At 41.1% G+C, this 23,337-nt stretch overlaps 1 protein-coding gene across 3 annotated transcripts in view; it reads left to right on the plus strand.

Moving 5' to 3' along the window:
* Nucleotides 1-23,337, plus strand: part of RNF130 (ring finger protein 130) — a 50,056-nt gene that overhangs the window by 9,517 nt on the left and 17,202 nt on the right. For all 3 annotated transcript variants that reach the window (XR_012463479.1, XM_074155565.1, XM_074155566.1), the window contains exons 2-5: nucleotides 685-879; nucleotides 15,650-15,900; nucleotides 19,482-19,553; nucleotides 21,861-21,943. Coding sequence is in view for 2 of the 3 variants with exons in the window: in XM_074155565.1 (XP_074011666.1) it covers nucleotides 685-879; nucleotides 15,650-15,900; nucleotides 19,482-19,553; nucleotides 21,861-21,943 (601 nt within the window). In the remaining variant the exon portion in view is untranslated. The remainder of the gene's footprint in view (nucleotides 1-684; nucleotides 880-15,649; nucleotides 15,901-19,481; nucleotides 19,554-21,860; nucleotides 21,944-23,337) is intronic.

The following is a 23,337-nucleotide window of genomic DNA, read 5'->3' on the forward strand; positions in this document are numbered from 1 at the left end:
GTCAATACCTGTTTCGCTGACAGCCTGGTGGCAAAACCGCTTGTTTCTCTCTGAATTTGAAAGCGCTTCCTTGTAGCGAAAAAATGCCTACGGGAAAAGCTGGTGTTGGCTGCTGGGGTTTTACAAGATCAGCTTCTAATATCGGCCTTTTTCTTTTTTTTTTTTTTTTTTTTTTACAGTAGGCTGCACATGGCAGATAACGCCCGAATCTTGTTTTTGCAACCTCCTTTGTTTACTTGTGCTTCCCGCTGCAGTGATATTTGACTGCGTTAGAAAGGAGGAAAGAAAAAGTTATTCTCTCCAGAATGACTGATAAACAGCTGTTTCGTAAATGCCTATAGCACATGAACCATATTCTTATGTTCAGCCTCTGGGCAGGTATTGATTCAAATGTAAATTCATTGTTCTAGCTGCACCAGAGTTAAAAATAGCTTGTGTTAGCCTGATTTTGGGGCATATAGTCACAGCTTTCAATGTGTGAGATGGTTTCGGGGTTTGTTTTTTTTTAAAGACTTTTTCATGAGAATGCAGTTAGCTCTAAGCTTTATTAACAAGAGGATAGTAGCTTCCTAGTGCGTAACAGTTAAGTAATTCAGCAAAACTTGGAGTTAGGGGTGTTTTTTTTTTTCCTTTCTGGCCCGTTTGAACAAAATGCCACCTGTGTCAATGTGTTTCCCGTTCCAGTTGCAGATCGCCTGGGCTGTGACCCTCGAACACGTTTCCAGGTTCCACCAAACACCAAGCAGTGGATCGCTTTGCTGCAGCGAGGAAACTGTACCTTTAGAGAGAAAATACTGCGCGCAGCTTCACATAATGCCACAGCCGTGGTCATCTACAACAATATATCCAGTGAAGAACCTGTCACGATGACTCATCAAGGTAAATTAAACGTAATCTCTTTTACGATGATTCTTTTTTGCCTGAGTACTCTTTTGCCATATAAACTATTGCTAAAGAGCTCTTGGCAGCGCACAGATGATGCTATTAGAAACAGCCTGTTCTCTAATGATGTTTACATGTATGCAATATAGTGAAATAAGCCAATAATTCTGGCAAGTTATGTACCTTTAGCGTACGTTTTATTCAATGAGGAACGCTTTCCTCTGCGCTGGGGATATGGATGCTTTGGAGTGAGGAAATACCCGTAAGATGTCAGGAGCAATCCGTTTCAAACCTTTCTGAGGAAGAAAAGCTAACACATAATAAGCTAACATGTAGAATTTTACAAAGCGTCTATACCAGAAGAATTTTTATAGTAGCATGTCTTCAACCGGCTGTTGAGGCGGGGACTTCCAATTGTTAACAGTTCTATCAGGATCTGAGCTTCCATGCGTTTTTTTTTAATGACAGTTTGCAGAGGGTCCTTTCTTTCTATGATGTGTCTTTGAGTGCCACACAGGAGTCAACAAAACTTCGTGATTCGGAGAGCGGTTGCCTCTGTAAGTTGTCTAGAATTAGGCTATTGCTGGTCTAGAATAATGCTGAAAATCTGGATTTCTACTTTTTTAGAGCTATGTATGTGTAAGATTTTGATGTTACCGGTGAGTTACTAGAGCTGGTGAGAGCCTCATACGTAAACATTTTCCTTGGTTAAAATATTTTTCACAATTCTGATAACTACATTTTTCATTTTTCCCAAAGGTTTTCTCAATTTGAAGTTATTTATCTTAATCAGAAAAGGCGTATTTCTGTATTTGATGGCTGTACTGCTAGCCTTTTTTTTTTTTCTAGAATATTTTCAATCCTTTTTCTTTAAGCGTAGGGCGTTGCTTGGAAACTGGAATTTCCAAATTATTGCTCTGCATATTGTCACACAATTAAAATTGAATTCTTTTACTAAAGAAGTGCTATGGTTCCTTCTTTCTCTCTTTTTGTTTTTTTTTCAAGGGAAATGTCTTGTGGCTTCTGGTTTAGTGGGGATTGACCTTCTAAATTCTATATACCACAGGAATTTTCCAGGGAGATTTCAACCTCTGTAGCAATTCAAAGACTGTTGATGATCCATTTTTATCTTAGGTACCTTCCTTAGACATTTTTGCAAGTAATCTGCAGGCAAAAAGTCCCATATTCTAGTGAAATGCTTTTTATCACCTTCCTTTTGTGGTTTTGTTTTTTTTTTTTTGCCACTTCTCTCTCTGCTGATGTAGTGCCCTCCTAAACCTTCAGCTCTGGTGTCTCTTTGAAATACCTGTAAGATCGTAAGGTCTGTTTAGCAATGATTTGTGACTTCTGCGCCTGGAATGTCTTATTATGGCAGAAAAAGGCTATCAATAACAACACAGCTCTAGCATTGTTTGCTCTAATACATGTTAAATCTAATAATGGGTTTGATTATAATTTTATTACCACCTTTTTCGTAATGCTGTTAGATTCGGCAGGTGCTTTCATATCGATGGGGCAGTGTTTTTTCTTTTATTAAGAAGTCCTCTTTCACTCAGTGTTTCAGCTCTGAAGACCAGTGCGTTGCCTTTAAGACTATTTCAGTAGGTCCAGTGGTTCTGGCGGGTTGCAATAACATCTCAAGTTATAAAACGTGAGAGCTGCTGTGGGTGAAATGGTGTTCTGTAAGCTAGCCAGGCGGCTGGTTGCATATTTGATATTTGGAAAAAAGCTAACACTGTCTTCAGCATGTTGACTTCCAAATATTTACTCTTACTCATGGCAAGTTTAAAAAAAAAAAAAATGTAATTACTGGAGATGATGCATATTTTGTATCGTATTTGTATTTTACATACTGGTTTTTAGCTGCATGTGCTCAGTCCCTGGTATTGTGGAGTCTCTGTCCCTGATTTGGGCTGCAGGCACTATCTCAAAATTAGTATTGAAATGGAAGCGTTCAGACTATGCGACAGGCTAAAAGTAATTCTCTAGAACTGAAGTGCCACCTTAGCACCGCAGTGTGATGAAGAGAAGCGTTGCTCCACAGCTTTTGTTCTGATTGCATTATGGTCACGTAAGGGATCTCCTGAGCAATCTGTGCTTTGCAGAGCTTCCTATAACTAACTTCCTGCTCGCTGCAATGTAAGAACTGCAACTGCGTGTAACCGAGATGGAACTAGTCCTTTGGTGTTGGCCTCAGCACGGGGAGGGCCTGGGGTCCAGTATTCCCTTCAGTGAGGATTATTCCAGGTGGGATATAGAATCATAGAATCATCCAGGTTGGAAGAGACCCTTGGGATCATCGAGTCCAACCATCTACCCTACACTACAAAGTTCTTCCCTATATCATATCCCCCAACACCACATCTAAATGTCTCTTAAACACATCCAGGGATGGTGACTCAACCACCTCCCTGGGCAGCCTATTCCAATGCCCGACCACTCTTTCTGTGAAAAATTCTTTCCTAATGTTCAGTCTAAACCTACCCTGCTGGAGCTTGAAGCCATTCCCTCTTGTTCTGTCATTAATTACCTGTGCGAAGAGACCAGCACCAACCTCTCTACAGCGTCCTTTCAAGTAGTTGTAGAGAGTGATGAGGTCTCCCCTCAGCCTCCTCTTCCTCATACTAAACAGTCCCAGTTCCTTCAACTGCTCTTCATATGATTTGTTTTCCAGGCCCTTCACCAGCTTCGTTGCCCTCCTCTGCACCCGCTCCAGCACCTCGATATCTCTCTTGTATTGAGGTGCCCAAAACTGGACACAGTACTCGAGGTGTGGCCTCACCAGTGCTGAGTACAGGGGCACAATCACCTCCCTACTTCTGCTGGTCACGCTATTTCTAATACAAGCCAGGATGCCGTTGGCTTTCTTGGCCACCTGGGCACACTGCCGGCTCATATTCAGCCGCTTGTCAGTTAGAACCCCCAGGTCTCTTTCTTCCAGGCAGCTTTCCAGCCACATTTCCCCAAGCCTGTAGCGTTGCTTGGGGTTGTTGTGGCCCAAGTGCAGAACCTGGCGCTTGCCCTTGTTGAAACTCATGCCATTGATTTTGGCCCAATGATCCAATCTATCTAGGTCTCTCTGTAGAGCTTCCCTATCCTCCTGGGAATCAACACTCCTGCTTAGCTTGGTGTCATCTGCGAACTTGCAGATGATACAGAACCTGAGCTTACAGGGAGAGCCTATTCAAACAGGTATCGTGTGTAAAGCAGTCTTACACAGGTTGAAGGCACCCTCTGGTCTTCCTTTTTCTGCCTTTTCAACCGTATCGCTGCTTGCATGCTTTTTACGTGGGGAACGACCACGTCATCTGCTAATTAGATACTCCGGTGTGCCACATCTCTTCTCTTTGGTATTGTCTATCCCTAAAGGTCAGAAGCAGTTGACCCCATGTATTTGATATCTGTTCTGCTGCTGATGCAGTTAAATGTGTGTTAAAATGGAGTTCATATAAAATGAAAAATGGAGGTGAGCTACCAAGTTGGTCTTACTTCCACATGATGTCTAGGGTTGTGCAATGTTCCTCTAGTCTTTTAAAAAAGCTTTCTTCACAAGGCAGTTTTGCAACTCTTACTATGATGACCAGGTTCATGGATCCACGTTTTCTTCCCATGCTCAGGTGAAAACAGACCTTGTGTCATTTTATATCAGCATAACAGAATTTCTATACTGCTGTGTACCAAATCTTAGGAATATTCTGTCTTCCTGGCGAAGCAGAGAGGAAAGTGTCAGCTGCTGCTAACGCACACTGTGAACCGCACGCTTTTCTACTTCGATATTTGCATGAATTCCAATCACCAGCTTAGGCAGCGTCTGTGCTAAAAATAAGTAGAACATTATATAGATTTATGGATGTTGCCCACCTGCAGAGAGGTGATTCCCGATGAAAAGAGCTCAGTAAGCAGTTCTCACCTATGGGATTAATATTTTATCCGAGTTATTTTATGCTTGAACACACAGTTGAAAATTTTAATCGTATGGAAATTTGTTCGTGCTCAACGTACTGCTTAGCAGAAAATAAATTCCTTCTGGTGGCTGGGTAACAACTGTCACTCCTGTATCAGTCTATCATCGCCGTGTCAAATGAACAGTTTCTATTGCTAATATCAGAATTTGCTTTTTCTTACGCCACAGTCCACTAAGTCTCTGCCCCTTTGACTTGAAGTTGAGTTTTAAAGTAGGTAATGACCTCAGGGAGTTGGTGAACTTGTTAAAAATAGCTATTTTTTTTCTGTTAATGTTGTTTGCAACATCACTTTCTTTTCTCTGTGTATATCCCTGTATGTACTACTGCGTGCATGTAAAATAAATTTGTTTTACGCATTCTTGTAGATGTCCTCTATCAACCTGAGTGAAGGACATCTTTCCCAGCATAGGTTATGTTAGACTATGATATCACTGGCAGGAAGGCAGTTTTATGAGTGGTTTTGCTTGCGACTTCTGTTAAAGCAGAACAGATACTGTCTAATGTAAAAAAGAGCCTGTGTGGTAGAGAAAATGTGTAGTAGCTGTCTCCTTTATAGTCAATTATGGGGATAGGAAGGAAATGCAGGTAAAATAGCATTTTAATTCTTTTTTTCTGTGTGCTGGAGACAGTCCAGGATACAAGTCCAAGTACAAAATAGTTTCATTTTATATTGAACTTCTCTATTAAAATCTAGACTTTTATTTGGATTTATAGAAACGGATATAAGGCAAAGAAGCCTCTAGAGTTAGAACTTCGTACTCAAAATTTCTGCAACAAATATAGGCAGAAAAAGATAAACATACATGGAAGGGACTCCCAAAATGGAGTTGCTAATTTCAATAACTACTGTTTATCAGAGCTGAAGAAATTTCGAGAAGTATTTAAACAACCTCTAATATAATACCTTTCTCGGAGGATTTACCTGATACAGGTAAAATTTTTAAAGTCTTTAGGACAAGCTGCAGATGTCTCATCAGGATAAGTCTTCGCTATACTTCTAAAGAAATGAGGCATTTATTTTCTGCAAGAAGGTGATGTTCCACCGTCGTGCTGCGGGAAAGCTGCCCAGCACCGGCTCCCGCAACACCTTCCTTCCAAGGGGAGGATTTCTGCTGCCCTCTATTCGCTTAAAAAGCACCCTACCACAGGAGGCGAGGTCTGTACTTGCTTTGAACTGTGGATAAAGGGGAATGTATTTTTATGTGGATGATTTTAGGTCACTGGGTCAGAGGCAGGAGGGACGGGGAGTAATTTGGAGGAGTTGTCATCTGATGGCTATTCCGTGTTCTTGCCCTAATTGGGGGTGGGCAGAGTGGACGGCAGAGATCCGGGGGGTCGAGATGCCACTCTCCTCTGCTGTGGCACTGGCTGCGTGCAACACGTCTCTTCCTCTGCTGCTTGCCTTTTTTCTCACTAATGTCTCTTTACGTAACCGCAAGCTGAACCGATGCGTGAAAGCTATGGCAGGGTGCGCTGCAGATTATTTCGCACAAATGTGTGCTGGCGAAATGCTTCGGCTCTGTACCAAATCCACTGCAAACAAAAAAAAACTTCCCCTGGATTACTGAGACCTACTTTTAATCCACAGCTCAAAACTGATTTTATTGTATATTACAGTATCGTTATTATAATTTATTAATAATAATTTACCCTAGAATATTAGTCAAAAGGAAAGAGTCATTAAAGTTGAAGCTTTTAAAAAAGGAAAAACAATCAATAGCCTAACCATAGTTTACATGTCTGATCGTTTTATATTGTTTATGATTATATTTGCTAATTGAAAAATGTGGGGAACAAGTGTCAACAGTATTATGGTTAATCCTGTTTCCCACTGCATTTCTTGGAGGTGTATCCATCAGGAAAATCTGTCATGCAGTAGATGGAGGTGTCTGACACTTCAGGAGATGTGGAGAGGAATGTGTTTGAAGCACAGATTCTGGACCATAAGGAAGCACTTCTCCCTTCAAGATAAGCCAGGGAAACCCCTTTACAAAGCTAATTTAGCCTCGGCGCTTTGCAGGAGTCCTTACCAGTGTTTCTGTGTGGTATGTGCCTCGTCCACAACTGAAATAACAGCAGTTAGGCTCATTTTTCCTTAGCCGGCTGAAAGGGTAATTAGTTCTGTGGCTCTGAAACAGCCCACGGGACTGTTAGCGACTGTAAGTAATTACATTCTTTTTCTTATCCAAAGTCTGAGCCTCCAGCAGCAGAGTAATTCCCAAAATCTGTGGATTTGGTGGAAGCAAATTTATGATATTAACCTATGAATATGCTATTTATGAAGCCCTAAAAATATTTCGTGGTGTCCTTGGGCAAGGCTTTCTTGCCATTTCTCTTTTGGGTTTTGCTAAATTTGTTTGGAATGACTGTCCAGATCGATGAATCTGTATGGAAGCTGTCTCTAGATAGAAGAAAATACATGAGCGTCACAAGCTGCCCTGATGAGAACTGCCTGGGTTTTTTAGCTTCAGCTGCCATTAGTGGGAATACAAACTGCTAGCCAGAAATAGCAAAATGGGAGCCACCTACTAGCACCTGGTCACGTTACAGAATGCAGGATTACAGAGACTTTTAGTTATCGAAATCCGAGTGTGCCTTAAATAGATGAATGGACCAGTAAGGTCACACCACATTAATATTATTGATTAATCAAGAGTGTGACACTGTAATCAGGGATTGGATGTTAAATCCAGATCTAAGGTAACAGGTTTTGGACATTGTTCAGAAGTATAAGTGAAGAAAGGTTGTTTTCAAATAAGCAGAAATATCTTTAGAAGATAGAAACACTTAAATATTTCAGAAATACATGAAATTGTGACATGAGTAACCTTTTTTTCAGTAGTGTGTCATGTGTTAGGATTACACCATTTCCCTAGTCAAAACTTAATGTGACCCTCCTGCTTTTTATTAATTTGCATTTGCTTAAGGTTTGAATATAAAATTTGAGGTACTTTGCCAGCTTACTAATACCTTAACAGTAAAAGTAGTCATTAAATAAACTGCGCATGCGGTTTACTCACCATAATACATAGTTAAATGCCTTGTAAAACTATGTGAATGAAATAAAAAAGGTCTGTGCACAGATTGTGGAAAAGTGATGATAAAATGATAAATTGTTTTGTACCGAGTTTTTTTTTTTATTCTTCCGGCACTATTAAAGTGGAATGTCTGTTTCCTTTTCAAAAAAAAATTGTAATGCAAGTAGGTGCAAAGAAGTTATTGCTGAAAGAGGAAAAATGATGTGAGAAATGTCTGTAAAATCATTGCAGCATCTATCTGCTGTTTCTGCTTTTCCCTTATCTAGGCTTTTTTTTTTTTTTGCCCTAGTGCAAAAAACCCAAAAGGTCACATGCATTAAAAAGTGTACATAAATATATTTCCCAGAAGATAAACATCTTTCTACAGAAAGGGAATATGCGATGTAAGTAGAATGGTGAATGCGGTCAAAAGGGAGGGGAAAACAACCAAATCAGCCCCCAAACCAAGTGTCCTTTCCATTTTAAGTGAACTCTGCTGCTGCTCTGGTTCCAGAGATGTATAAATTCTCCCTTCTGGTGCTCCCCCCGTCTCAGCCCAGCCACGGATCTGTCCTCCTGCTGCCCATCAGAACTGTTGGAAGAAGGGTGTTTTTGCTTTCAAAAATCCAGCTGGGGCAGATTCAGGAACTTGTGGGCGGCTTAGAGAAGAGGTGGGTGCATCTTGTAGCTTAATGAAAGGATCTTAATTCTTCTAACAGTGCTTAGTGTCATATGGCTTAAAGATTGAAGATAAAAAGGAGCTCTCTGGGTGAGGCTGATGGAGAGGAAATGCTCCGCAGTGAAGCCAAAATCTAACGCCTCTCTTCTAATACCGTGTTGTATCTTTGAGAGACTTAAGTGCTGGTTTTCTTGAGTTGGGGTACGCTGGGTGTAGCTGAGACGGCTGGACCTTCTGAAGCTTGAGGAGATCCAGGGGCACAGCTCCACCATCTCCCTTGTGTCGACCTCATTTGGACTGGTGAATGGAGCAGGAGGATTTAGCCGTGACTACCTGTTTTGATCTTATGCAGATTTCTCCTTAAGAAACATCTCCGTGACTGTCAGAATGGAGCAACTGGGTTATGAAATAATGTGTCAGCGGTTGTAATCTAAATATGGCCCAGCAGTTTCCTCAACTGATTTTGCTATTTAGCTCTCTTTTTAGTCATTCTTGATCATGTTAGATTATAAAGCTGATGTAAGATACGTCAAGAACATTACACTGAGGCATCATTTCTTGTTTAATGAAGGAGGGCAGGCATTGAAAAGATCATTACTGTTTAGAAGATTATCATTTATAACCTATGGACTTAATAATTTAATGTGCTAGAGGCTAGCACAACAAGAATCTGATGAGGCTTTAGTATTTGTTTTGAAGTTAATTGTGTCACACCCATCTTTGGAAAGCAACTCTTGCTGCTGCTGGTTTTCTAATCATATGCCTCGATCATATGCCTGTTTTTCTTAAAGGAGCAGAACTTTGTGAGTGTCCATCACATGTCTATTAGCAGTTCAGCAGCGTGTGGTACATTTCAAAATACTACAGTGCACGTAGGTGTATGTAGAGGGTGTAGTGCAGTGCCCTTTCGTGACCCGGCAGAGCAAAATTGGTTTGAAGCTCTTTTTCCTGCAATCAAAGAAGAGTTTCGAGAGTTCTTCAGATGTAACTTGACTGCATTTCACAGAATCGCATGGGGTTGGAAGGGACCTCTGGAGATCATCTAGTCCAACCACCCTGCCGAAGCAGGTCCACCCAGAGCAGGTTGCACAGGAACGTGTCCAGGCAGATTTTGAATGTCTCCAGAGAAGGAGACTCCACCACCTCCCTGGGCAACCTGTTCCAGTGCTCTGCCACCCTCAAAGTAAGGAAGCTCCTCCTCATGTTTAGATGGAATTTCTTACATTCAAGTTTGCGTCCATTTCCTCTTGTCCTGTCACTGGGCATCACTGAAAAAAGACCAGCCCCATCCTCTTGACACCCACCCTTTAAGTATTTATAAGCATTGATCAGATCAGATCTAGACTAAAAAGACCCAAGTCCCTCAGCCTCTCCTCGTAAGAGAGATGCTCCAGGCCCCTAATCATCTTTGTAGCCCTATTGTGAATTTCAGAATTCACAGAAATTCACTGCAATTCACAGAAGCCTGGTCCTCACTGAACCTGACCATCTGCTTCCTTGTCCTCTTCAGTAGACAGTCAGAATTCAAATTTTAGCCTCAGAAGAGATGTGGTTTTTTTTTTTTTTTCTTCTCCAGGTTGTTTTGCATAGGTGTCTGTAGCAAAGAGATGTGATTTCTGCAAGTATCTGCTCAATGTTTTGGGATAGCACGTCGTTCCACCGGTTGTGTTTAACTGGTGCATCCTGTGAAAGCCTCACTTCTGGGTAGCAGTTTCCTATGCTGCTGTCCTTTACAGTTTTCTCACGGTAGCGTTATAACATCTGTTCTGGAGTCTGACACTACATAAAATAAGCATCCTAAAGTAAATGTTTACGTACAGACAAGAATTTAACATTTTCAATGTTACAAAGGCAACAAGAAGAAAAATGTTTTTAAAATGCTATCCAGTCTCATTTTAAAATTTATGTTTATTCTTGGCATTAAATTTCTGACTTGCTTAGAACTAAATAATTGACAAATATTACAGTTTTTTTCTGTTTTCAGAAATATTTGATTTGGGACATCTCAAACAACATATTTTACTCTTGAGATTGCACTCGCGTGTTGACAGCTTGGATGTGCTCTTGTTTACTTTCTGATTAGATCAAAATAAAAATATGTGCAGCTAGACTTGTCTTAATCACTCTGAAGATATGCCAAGGCTCTTCCTCTTGGTGTCTGCTTTTCCAAAAGCCTGGTTTAGAAGGTAGGACTTACTCTTCGCGACGAGTTACTCTGGTTTGTATCAGACTAAAATTGTAAGGTATCTGAATAATTTGTGTATTTTTCCCCAGTGTTGTTAAGTACTATGGAATTTGTATTTAAAAGCTGTGCTCCCCCACCCCACCTTTTCTAGCCGTGCAGCTTTGCATACAGCTCAGCGTGCCTTGTCCCTTTCCCTCACCTTCTGGCTTCCATGGGTAACATCCTCTGTGGGTAAATAAATCCCTTACCTTGTAGGGGTAATTCTTGCTTCTGCCTCTGCTCGGATGTCTTCTGGTGTTTTCTCAGAACTCGCCATCGGTCTCTCAAAATTTCGTATATAACCATAGCACTTCATTTGTGCTTTCCTGTTTGCTTTGTTGGTGTCTTGTGGGCTCTCATTCTGTCGGAGTGGTTTCACTGTTACTTAATGTTATTCGGAAAAAAAATCTGTCGCTCACAGTAATAGAACCGATCCCTTTCCTGGGCACTGAATAGTGTGTGTTGCTGTATTTTCATTTCTGATACAGCGTGCTCAGAAATGCTTAGCATATAGTTACGGGATTTTAGTAGAATAGGGAAGTCTGGTTTGTGAAGATGGGCAGTTTTATTTCCAATTACATTATCTTAATGATGCTCTGGTTGTTGCAGTCAAATAGGCAGTGGCATTTCAATGTCTGAATCGTGCCCTGAATCCAACCTACAAGTGACTGTCTGCACCGTTCTTTACCTTCTTTAGGAACGTAGGGATTTTGTTTGCTTTTTTTAAGGAAGTACTCTGAAATTTCCACCAGCAGAATTATTCCGGTAAATGTATGTTAAGTTCCAGGTTTTTCAGAATGAAGTCATGAAGGGATTCAGTTACAATTAAATATTGTCTGCTATTTAAAGAGAGAACGATATTCTTTCACGAGCGTGAGATGAGTGCAGTCTGTCTGCTTCATGCAGCATCTGCAGGTGCTATCAGAGACTTAGGAAATTACTTTAGCTGAAAATATCAGCCATTAGAAAAGTGCTGACCTTTGTTATGAGTATCTGACTTAGTTCTCTGGAAACCTTGTTACTTCAGAACAAAATAGTTCAGTGCCTCTTGGGGGTGGTCCAACCTTTGCCGGGCTGGAGATGGGATCTCAGGTTTTGTCCTCTCCACCCACGAGAAGGTGGTTGAAGCATTGCAGCAGCGGTTCGGTGCCAGATTGCTCAGATGCCCAGGAGGAATTGTCTCACCTGTCCTTCTCCCCAACAGCTTCTTGGGCTGTTCGCAAGCCCAGGAAAAAAAAAAAATTAAAAAAAAGAAAAATTCAGCTGTTTGGCAGTTGCATTTTTGCCAGGCTGCCATTCCCTGCGTTCCCCGATGGAAGGTGTGTGAAGTCTGCTCCCTGAACCATGCCTGTCTTTAGCTTGGTATCTGTAGTTGTCTGTATTTTGAGCTTCAGACAAACATTTGGTAGTCAAGAGTCAACAAAACAAACACAAAAGGAAACAATTGTTCACTTGTGATGAGACCAGTAATTTTTCTTTGAGAGGACTTTCTGTTGACTTTCTAAATGTGCTCTTTTAGAATTGCTCGGAGATAAGGATAGATAGTGAGAGAGCAAAGCAGCTTCCTTAGCTCTACAGGAAACTTCTGGGTGTTGCTGGTTTTCCCATCTTATTTTTAGTGTCCTATCAGCTTCCAAGTCCCTCTCTCTTCTCCTCTCCCAATGTAATAGTACATAGATTTAATGATTAATCGCATCTTCATCCCTATTCATACATAGAGTTGTATAACTATCCTAATTAAACATGCACATGGTAAAATTGCAAGCTAGAAAGAGCTGTCTGGGCTTGGATGATAGCAATTAAATGATTTATATTTACAGGTGTCAATATTTATCTTGTGCCTACTGTCTGTCCTAGCTTGTCATCTATGGTTGAGCATGTAGTTCATTGGGTTCAGTTAGCATTCCAGCTTCTTGTCTCTGGACGCTGTGTTCTTGGCTGAGGAGAGTATTGCTTTTCATAAGATGATACTTATCATATTAGAATATAGCAAGGCCATATTCTAACTTTTATGAATGCCGTTTGTCTTTCCGTGTTCACCTGAGGATTTTTTTTTTCCTGCTTAAGTTTCAGAAATGCAAGGCTTCAAGGTGCTTAAAATAAATGAGTCGGTGTCTCAGCCTGCCCCCAATTGTTCTCAAGCAGGGAGCTCTTGCTAAAATTATTTAGGGTGATGCCCCTGACAAAAATACGGATGAACCAAGTCCCAGTTTCCACTGAGCTTCAGTATGTTAAACAGGCACAATTTATTTTTCTTTTCTGCAGTTCTCCTTGGCTCTGGCAGGGTCAGAAGCAGCAGTAGCACTTTGGCTGTTCCCAGTTGAGTCATTTGGAATGCAAATCACTTTGCAGTGATGCCAGAGGTTCCCTTTGTGCTGGGCTTTATATAAAACGCGTGACAGATTGTCAGCTTTGTCACATTCCCCGGGCAGCAGGGAATAGGTAGAGGCTTCAGCTTTGGATTCAGACAGAACCGGGCTGGTATCGGAAGATCTTTGTCGGCTTTGCCTTGCAGATAACTGTAAATCATGTCAGAATTCCACGTTGAGAGCTTCCGACTGATATTTTGATACTAACATAATTCCTCAGTGAGAATAAATACCTGCTAGGGAGGCTTAGCAGAACATATGCCTTGGGGAATACAGTCCCCCCCCACATCCTTCCCTGCCTTTCTTCAGTATCCGAACTAGATACGAAGAACAGACGTGAAGCCTCTGGAGAGTATCAAGCTGTATGAATTGTCTGCTCCTGATGGATCTCACAGGGTTTTGGGATCGCTGGAGCACGTGCTGCACCTACATACAGACTCTTGCAGGAAAGGTGGCTCTCATCCTGTAATTAAGTGCTGCAAGTCTGGGCAGGGACTTTCTTCCCAGCTGGACAAATAGGAATCCGAGTAGATTTCCTCTGAAAATAAAGCAAGTGGTAGATTTTGAGTCATTTCTGAGCTTTGCTGCCTATTCAATATCTTGGTCGGTTTGCGTGAAACCAAGCTCAGGGTGTCTTGAACTGAAGTGTCTCTGGACTAAAGTGGACCTTGTGAATCTGTGGTGTACTAGTGATTAAATAAGATGTATCCATGAGTTGTGTTGGGTTTTGGTTGCTATTCAAAGCTTTTGAGTTAGTGACACTTGTTTCAAAAACATTCAGAAGGAAACGCTGGGCATTCTGTTCCTACTTAGACCCATGTAACAAGGACAAGGCATGAATGTCTTTACCATTTTGATTTTAAAGAAAGAAAAGTTGAAAATTCTTGGGGAAAACAATTTGGGGGCTGTGGAATATTTTTTAAATTATTGTGCAAATGTTAATTTCTGAGATTATCGGCTTTGATTCTTCTGAGTAGTTCTGTCAGCACAATCTGCAACACCAATGTTAGGGAACTTGTTCTGAAAACTTGAGGATAGTGACTGTAAAAGTTACAGTTTGGCATGGTGAATGGAAAGAAGTTGTGTAACAGTCTTAAAGCCCCCGTTTTGGTAAATTATGTAGCTGTCTGGGTCTGTCACCCTGACTTACTGTGCCCTGGGTTTCAAAGATGCTGCTCTTTTGGGTCTTCTACATCACTTTGTGGATACAATAATTTCTTAAAAATCAGATTTCTGATTAAAAGACTTTGAAGAAATTCCTTGTGTTAAAATAGGACCTCATGTTCTCTCTTTACTGTCTATAACTTAAATCCACTCTAAATCCAGAATCCCGGTGCTGAAGTTGTTTGCGTTACACGGTTCCTCTCTGAGGGAATGTGAATTGGAGCAGGCAGATGGAGCAAACAGATGAGCAGGCTTTGCATGCATTTTGAAAATAGGTCTTGAAAGGGGTTTTAGCATAGGAAGCAAATAGATCTGGATGAATAAGAATGGTGCTCATAAGGCTTTTTTCCTTTCTGGCTTTGGTTTTCCTATAAACTTTGCTTTCTTTGAGCTTAGATCAGAATTGCCCTGAGTTTAAGACCCTCTTTTTAATGGGGCCTCTGCTTTTAAAACATAGGTGCTGTCTCTGCTCTGCAGGCGATTTTGCTCTTTTTCAGCAAGTCTTGTGGTTTGTTGCTGCTGTTACCCTTGTGCCGATAGTTTTCCCTTTGGGACAGGAGGCAGTCTAGAGGCAAGACACTGCAAAAACCAGATGGGCTGCACATTCAGCATGGAGCTGATGAAGCTGACAGTCTCTTTACGATCTTATCAGGCATGTCCTTGTCTGGGTGATAAAATCAGCAGTCAAACTTCTGCCGAGTTTTGGGGTTGTTGGCTTTTGGTGGTTTTTTTTTTTTTAATTTCCCTTCTACTTTGCAGCCAGACTTAGGCTCTTTGCTTTCACTTCTGTCTGAAGTGATGTGGGTAGGAGTCTGGCTTTGTTGCTCCTGTCCCAGAATTGTGATTTGCAGATCCTTGGCAGCGTCGGTGGCATGTGAAAGCCACACAACCACACAGGGGAACTTGTGTAAGTCAACGTGTGCACAGGTCTTTATACGAAGTCCACTCTGGCAATATCACTGAACTCATTTTTCTAATGTTTTTTTTCTGTGAGTTGCCCGTTTAGCTATTCACAGCTTCAAATCTGCAACAAATGTACTTTTGAAAGCTAGTTCAGACTGCACAGGGTAATGATAATGTGGGTAGTGCTGTGTAACTGCTGGTAGAGACCTGCTGCTGTGAGTGGAGCTGCGGACAGTTTGCATGTTAATGCCCTCATTTGAAAAATCTGGGTTTGAAGGACAAGCCATGAGTTGGGTTTGGGCGTCCAGTAGCATGTTCCAGGTGCCATAGATGGCTTAGATGAAAATCTCTATAAGTTGTCAAACGGCTTTGCCTTTGGAAAATCTCGTGAGCAGCATGCTGTGTTAATTTTAAGTGTAAATTAATTTTTTTTCCTCTTTTTGTAGGAACTGGAGACATTGTTGCTGTCATGATTACAGAATCAAAGGTCAAGGAGATCCTGAATTACTTGGAAAAGAATATCTCTGTCCTGATGGCAATAGCAGTGGGATCCCGTGTTCCTCCAAAAAACTTCAGTCGGGGCTCTCTAGTCTTTGTGTCAATATCATTCATTGTTTTGATGATAATTTCTTCAGCATGGTTAATATTTTACTTCATCCAGAAGATCAGGTACACAAGTGCACGTGACAGGAATCAGGTAAGGGGACTCCTCTTTTGTTTTTTCTTCTAGTAAGTTTTGGAGGTGGTATTTCTGTGTACAGTAGTCAATAGAGAACTAATAATTTCTAAGGAATGTCCATCAAACTAGTGTTCAGCACCTCTTTGTTCCAAGGCAGAGCATATTGCCAGGCAAGGATTTTTATATAGCAAAGTGTTTTCATCCTGAGCAGCACCAGTACAAGACCTTATTACATGACAGGAGAAAATGGAACTGAAGCAAAATATTTGGGTTTTGATGAGTATAAGCCCAAGAGGAAGATAGAATCTATGTTGGCTGAGTAATACATACTGTGTGTATGTTGGGAATGGGGAGGAAAGTTAAGTTGTGAAATAACTTGTGTCGTGTAGGGGAAAACAGAGCTAAGGTTATGAATTCTGTCCATGTTCTTAAGCATAACTTCAGTAATAGTTAAGGTAATTTAGAAGTTGTATAAAGGTATTTCCAAACTATAATCTGTCATGAATGTTAGGGTAAGAAAAATCAGGTATAGATCTCCTTAGTGATCTGTGTTAACTTTCATCTTTATTCAAGATCTCACTTGGTATGGAACATCTGATTCTCCTGGTCATATGTTTTTAAGGAAAATTTTGTCCAATATGCCTTTCTTACATTCTTTTTAAACTCTTAAATTCATTTAAGAACAGAAGTAAGTATGGCCATACCCAGAGATCTTGACTAAATCAAGTTGTCAACTCACATTTGAGTTGATGACTTTAGAAGTAAATGTTTTACTACTGTGGACTTAATGACCCACTGCCTCCATAGTGTGCCTTGGCTAAGGGTCACTAAACCTCAGGAAATCTGCTGGGCTCTCTTTGCCTTTGTATCCCTCTGTCAAATATGCCTTACAAAGCTGCGGACTTCTAGTCCCTGTCCTCCCTTTTCCCCTGAATCACGGCTCCTGCACAGGAGCTCGCTGTGAGGCAACGCTCTGGTGTTTTGTCAAACCTAAAACAAATGCGAACTTATAAAGTCTCAGCTGTGACAAAGGATTTCCTTTTTATTTTCTATAAACAGCGTCTGATGCTGCAGGTCCCATGGGCATCCTGTAGATTTTCCTAAGGATGTCATTCTTAAATGACCACACTGTAACCGGTACTTAGTGTGGTCCCTTGGGATGGTGAAAGTTTAAATATAACTGTTACTCAATGAAAATCTGTGGAGCACTAAATTGTCTGCTGCATCCCCTACATGGTTCTAGGCTTCTTCCAAATGTCCGTGTTTCAAAACAGTTGCTCCATGGGGAAAGGGCTCTTATGACCTTTTTTTCTTTCTTTAGATTTTTACAAAGGTCAGGAGAAACTTGATGAAAATTTTATATGGTTTAAAAAGCTGAGCTTATTAAACTTTAATAAGAAGGTGGCGACAGCTACAGCATGTTTTTAAAAAGCTTTGAGAGCTTTCACAGAGAGAAGGCTGTACTGTTAGTGATGAAATAACTTGTTTTAGGCGATGATCTTGTTTTTAAGTTATGTCAAGGCACACTGGTTTGGTGTGTTGTTTTTTTTTAATCAAAAACATGCTGTTTTTTGTAGATAGTGCAAGTAGATACTGATATTTCACACATTACTCTTGCACGCTTCCGCCAGAGGTATGAAACTCTTTCGCGTGTGGTGGTGGCCTTTTCCATCGAGACAGTTCTGGGTTTTAAAAGCAAGCATATGCTGTGTGCCTGTGTCCTAACTTAGCAAAATAGCAAATCCTGAGCATTTTCAATGTTCCCATTAAAAAAATATTTGTTAAAATTAGAAAATAGAAGAGATGGGTCTCTTAAATGGAAGAGATGAAAGTTATTGTTTAGCATATTTATTTATGTAAGAGAACAATTATACATTTTGGAAGAGTTTTGCTGAAATATTATGCTTCCAATAGAAAATAATCTATCTTTAAGATTTCTTGTAGCACATACACAATCACATGCAGTACAACCAACTATAAATACTACCCGCAATTACCTAGTTGGTAGTGTTGGGCGTTTTAAGTTAAATGCCTTTTCAGCCTTTTCGCTCTCTCAGTAATCACGGTTCTGGTTACGCAGTGATTACCTACTCCAGGGGTGTACCAGTGTGTTCTGTGACGTTAAGTACTCAGGCCAGTATGCTTGTTCCAGGACACGTAAATTGGATTTGCTTAAATTGACCAATTTCTCACATGTTGAAGTTAGGATGAGATTTCTGACTTCAGGAAGCGTGTCATTTTCCCACCCCAGCTCTGTTTCTGACGCTGCATTTCCTACTTGGGTATATACTTCAGTAGCTGGGACTAAGTATCTGACCATTTTTTTTTTTTTTTTCAAATGTATGCTCTAAACAATATAAATTAGAGCTGTTCTTCTGTGGAAACCACACCAAAAAAAAAAAAAAAGTGCTTGCGCAATTCTAGAATAACGGTGGTACAGTTGGTTGTGGTGGACTTGTGAGGTCTTTGTGTTTCTCGAGTAAAAGCAGCCGCCTTAGTTTCAGTTTGTATGCAGGGAGAAAGCGTGTGATGCGGGGGGTGACACCTCGTGAAGGATTTGGTTTTCAACTGTATAGAAGGTGGGCACGGAACCCGCACGTTTCTTTCAAGCCGTGTAGGAGGCTTTGATAGGTGCAGTTTATGTTCTCGGAAACGGCCCGTCCCTTTCAAAGGCAGAGTGCCCAGTACGAGATGGAGGTGAAGGGTGAAATACGTGAACTTCCCTTTTTCTAGTCAACGTAAATCAAATCTGATGGTTCGGGTTCCGGAGACAAGAAGACACGGGTTCTGTTCCACTGGGTGCCCCCTCTCTGGGACCCCATGGACCAGCTGGCGAAGAGATGTTCTTCCTTGCCTGGGAACTGGCCGTGTCAGTAGGAATCGGTGCTTGAACTGCAGAAAGGGCTCCTTCACCCCACAGCGGTGGTCATAAAAACAGCATAAGCAGCAAAAAAATAGCTTGGCCTCTGCATTGACACTGAGGTCGACTTCAAATCAGTATTCGTTTCAGCTTTATTTAAGTCTGTATTGGCTTATTTAGATTCCGTGACCCATAATTTTTTTTTATTTTTTTTTTTTAACTTTGTGAGATCCTGATGGTTCCAAGTAATAGCGAGAGAGAAACTGGGTTACACTGAGAGTGTCTCAGAATAAGATCAGCCTGCCCAGGGAAGTAGTAATAATTCATGCTTAAAAAGAGAAGAAGGGGTATATTACAGCACACTGAATAAAAAGCAATACGAACAGAACATAATGGCAATCATGGGGAGGGCATGTCGCTTCAGCTTCTGTCCTGTGGGCTGGGTTTGAGTTTTGTCACACAAATGTTGGGTCACTTTTTTGTAGACTTTTATACAGTCCATGAGGTTTATGCCCGTGTTTATGGAGTGCATTTGTGGGCTCAACTGCTGGATTTCTTTCTCCCTGACAGATTTCTGACTGTGGGTTTTGCTGTGTACGCTTTTTATCTTAGTTGTTGGCCTACTGCCATAGCGTATATTGCAATGTTAGTATTGAGCCCAAATAAGTCATTATAAAGCACAGTAATGAAGCTTGATTATCAGGGTTAATTTGTGTTCTTTTCTTTGTCACTTTATTAGCGTCGTCTGGGAGATGCTGCCAAGAAAGCCATCGGTAAATTGACAACCAGGACAGTAAAGAAGGGTGATAAGGTATAATAATAAGATTTCAACGTGGTAAACTTGAGCATCATGTTTAATTTTTGTCAGGGGCAACAGTCTCAGTTTTCCCTTTGTCTTCTGGTTTTGACATTGCCTTCCCTGTTGGAGGCTTTACTTTGTCCCGTGGCACAGTATTTTGTGTAACTTTTACTATCAACGTATGCTCTAAGTTTCAGATAAGTTTTTCTTGCTTAAATTCTACTTGTGCTCCATCTGGCAACTGTGACTGGGAGTGGGTTTGTGTGCTGGCTGCTGGGGGGGGGGGGGGTTTGCTGGTAGGAGTACATAGAGCTAGCATTGTTTACGTGGAATTAGGTAAACTTAGAGTCATTCCATATGTAAGCTGTGTAAAGTAAAAATAAATTTAAAAGACGGGTAATAAATCTCTTATGAATATCCAGTAGTCTGAGGGGGAATATAAACAGGTATTTCAAAGGTAGTAAATGTTACTCCAAGACTGTTTCTTGCCAGTATACAAACTAAAACATACGGTGTGCTAAGTCCTAAACTACTTCCACTTTTATGAGCAGTATTGCTTTGTCTTTGATTCTGAAAGGGAAAAAAATAGTCACTTAATCTTGCTTAATTTTTGCTCTTTAATTTGCAAAAGGCAAGGGAATTCTGGCTATGATTTGATTTTTAAGAGAAGATTATTTCCTTGGCCCATTTTTGTGTGATTCCTTTTATCTTTCTGATCAACGCTATCACCACTGGAAGATTGGGAAGTGATGGAAAAATTTGCTTCAAGAGAGAAGGCAGAAAAAATGTCTTTCTGCTCTTTGTCCCTCCCTGTGTAATTTTATTTCAAGACAGCCTTCTGCACTAAGTCTTTTCTGTGGGTATGTGAGTACATATAGATAATGGGATTTTTTCCTTATTAAAAGAAAAGATGCTGTGGTCTTGACAGCATAAAGTCAAAACTGGCAAGTGACGTGTAGGTCGCAGTACAGACAGTTTTGGGCCACTCGCTACAAGAAAGACATTGAGGTTCTGGACCGTGTCCAGAGAAGATCAACGGAGCTGGTGAGGGGTCTGGAGCACAAGTCCTATGAGGAGAGGCCGAGGGAACTGGGGTTGTTCAGCCTGGAGAAAAGGAGGCTGAGGAGAGACCTTGTTGCTCTCTCCAACTCCCTGAAAGGAGTGTGTAGCCAGGGCGGGTCCGTCTCTTCTCCCAAGGAACAGGCGATAGGACAAGAGGAAACGGCCTCAAGTTGCACCAGGGAAGGTTTAGGATGGATATTAAGAAAAATTTTTACGCTGAAAGGGTTATTGAGCATTGGAATGGGCTGTCCAGGGAAGTGGTTGAGTTACCATTCCTGGAGGTACTTAAAAGATGTGTAGTTGTGGTGCTGATGGACATGGTTTTGTGGTGGACTTGGCCCAGTGTTACGTTGGTTGTACACGATGATCTTAAAGGTCTTTTCCAACCTAAATGATTCTGTGACAGCATGAGATGCACACGCAGGTGAACAGGGTGTAGGAGAAACCCTGTCCCTCATCAGAGCAGCCCATCAGGATTCCCCACGTGCAGCACCGAGTGGTGCTGGCCGGGGGGTGGCTGTTGTCTTGCTGTGGTTCCTGTCTCGGTGTCTTGCTAGTAGCCTGTTGGCATCAAAAAGAGCAATGAACTTGGAACTAAGAGAAGGCGGAGGCTTTTCTGTGTCACAGGCCCAAAGTATTTTAAATATATATTGCTGATTCTGTATCTACAGCCAAATGAAGTAGCCCTTTTTCAGTAGGAATTTGAAATTCTCATGTTTGAAAATAAAAAAATCATAACTTTTGGAAGATGGAGAAATGAGAGGAGCCAGTCAGTGATCCTCATCTTCATGTCTGTGTAAGAAAGGTGACAGTTCTGCAAGTAAGCAGACAAAAATATGTAACTACTCTGAAATAAGTAAAAATTGCTAGTTCTGGCTATATAAAAGGGAATCCCAGAATTCTTATCCTACCAAAAAAACACCCCTGAATAAAAGTTTTAGCTTAAAGCCAAAGTAAATCCTCTAGGAAAATCATCACTATATTTTATAGTGATTAAACCAAATATTAGAATCATTTCAGGCTCTAGCTTATGTTTCAAATGGTCAGTGACCAGCTCCAAATAAGGGGAGAGTTTTCTGTGTATGAGATACTTTTCTTTCTCAAGTCGTGTTGGAATGTAATAACCCAATCATTGGTTTTGTAGCTTCTTAGTAACAGCCGCTTGGCACGATGCAGTTCATGTACTAGTCACAACTGCTTTTACATTTGTCATAGCCTTGGCTCTCTTAACTTGAATATTCATTCTGTTCATTTTAGGAAACAGACCCAGACTTTGATCATTGTGCTGTCTGCATTGAGAGTTACAAGCAGAACGACGTTGTTCGCATTTTACCATGCAAGTAAGCTAGTAAAGTTGCTTTGTTTGGAAACTATTCTTTCTTTGTGCTCCTTTGCTTCATTTCATGTAATATGTGCATTGTAATTTACAGACGCGTTTGTTAGATGTTTCCAGTCCTAATAACAGCCACTTTATTTTAGGCTGTGATACCAGAAGGTGTGAAGGTGGGTGCTGATGCTGTTATGACAGTAGAGATTAAACAAGAGATTCAGATCTTTAAGATGGGCAGTTTGGGCATATCAGCAGTGGAGCTATTAGGACTTTAAGGGGGAAAGTGTGTGCAGATTTAAGGACTGAGCAGTGGGCGGACACCAAAAACTCAGGTACAGTGAGCCAGGTCCAGCTGCAGCGTTCGGTACAGCAGGTGTTCAGCCTTGGCTGCTGGTTTCTGAAACAGCGTAGGAATGGGGAATGCGGTCTTTCCAACCTTCATACCTCCTCTGACATCAGTCAGCCACCGTGCTATCGTCTGTCTTTGGTCTCTCCAGCGCAGTGTCTTTTTGGCTTGTTCCTGAAGAGTCATACTCGCTGGATATTCTGTATGGGTGTTTATAGTGTAACAACTTCCTCTTCCTTTTATGCCATTCTCTTGACACTTACAAGTTTTCAGTTTGTTTCCATTTCACTTCCATTCTTGAGCTGTTTCGGGATATTTGCTCTTTGAGAGATGCTTTTAAGTGCTTTCCCATCTGGTGATCGGTTTTGATGAATCGGTAAATTTTGGTAGCCTTAAGCGTTACCAAGGACATCTTTCCCTTGTATTCTCAAATGCAAAGCTTTCTCGTTATCTCCACATAAAAAAATACGTGCAAGTTATGTTGTATATATGCAGCTAAGATCCAGTAATGTGGCCTGTGCTGCGTATGTAGTTTTCTGCATGATGCTCTCAAAGCAACAAAGTCATAGTGTTGGAGTCGAGCTTCAGTCACGCAGCAGCACATAAGAGCTCATTATTGGTCTTGTAAATCCTCCTGCAGGCTGCTCTGAATATCTGGAGTATTTTTCTTCTAATGCATAATTAATTGCTAACATTATAAAAGGAAAATGGTGGTATTTTATATCATATTGATCAAAACGTGTGCATTCTACTTCTGAGGCCAGAAGTTTAATTGTTTACTTTTCTCTGTATTCTTTACCTCTTGGACTGTTGGGAAAAAATGACCTGTTTTAAATTCTCAAGTATTGTTGTTTAGTTAATACACCCTACAAATGTTTGTTAGAAACAAGCTTTACTGGTGTAGTTCAGGGTAGTGCTGTGAGGCTGGAGGGCGTAGAATGGAGGTTTACAAGTCCCATTCCTCTGTGCTTTTCTCTTTGTTACTGAACAGAGGTGAGAGGGGCGGTCCTTGCCGATGAAGAGAGAATGGGTCTTCATCTGGTAGGAAAGCATCATCT

Source organism: Numenius arquata, chromosome 11 (assembly GCF_964106895.1).
Source record: "Numenius arquata chromosome 11, bNumArq3.hap1.1, whole genome shotgun sequence".
Lineage (NCBI taxonomy): Eukaryota > Metazoa > Chordata > Aves > Charadriiformes > Scolopacidae > Numenius > Numenius arquata.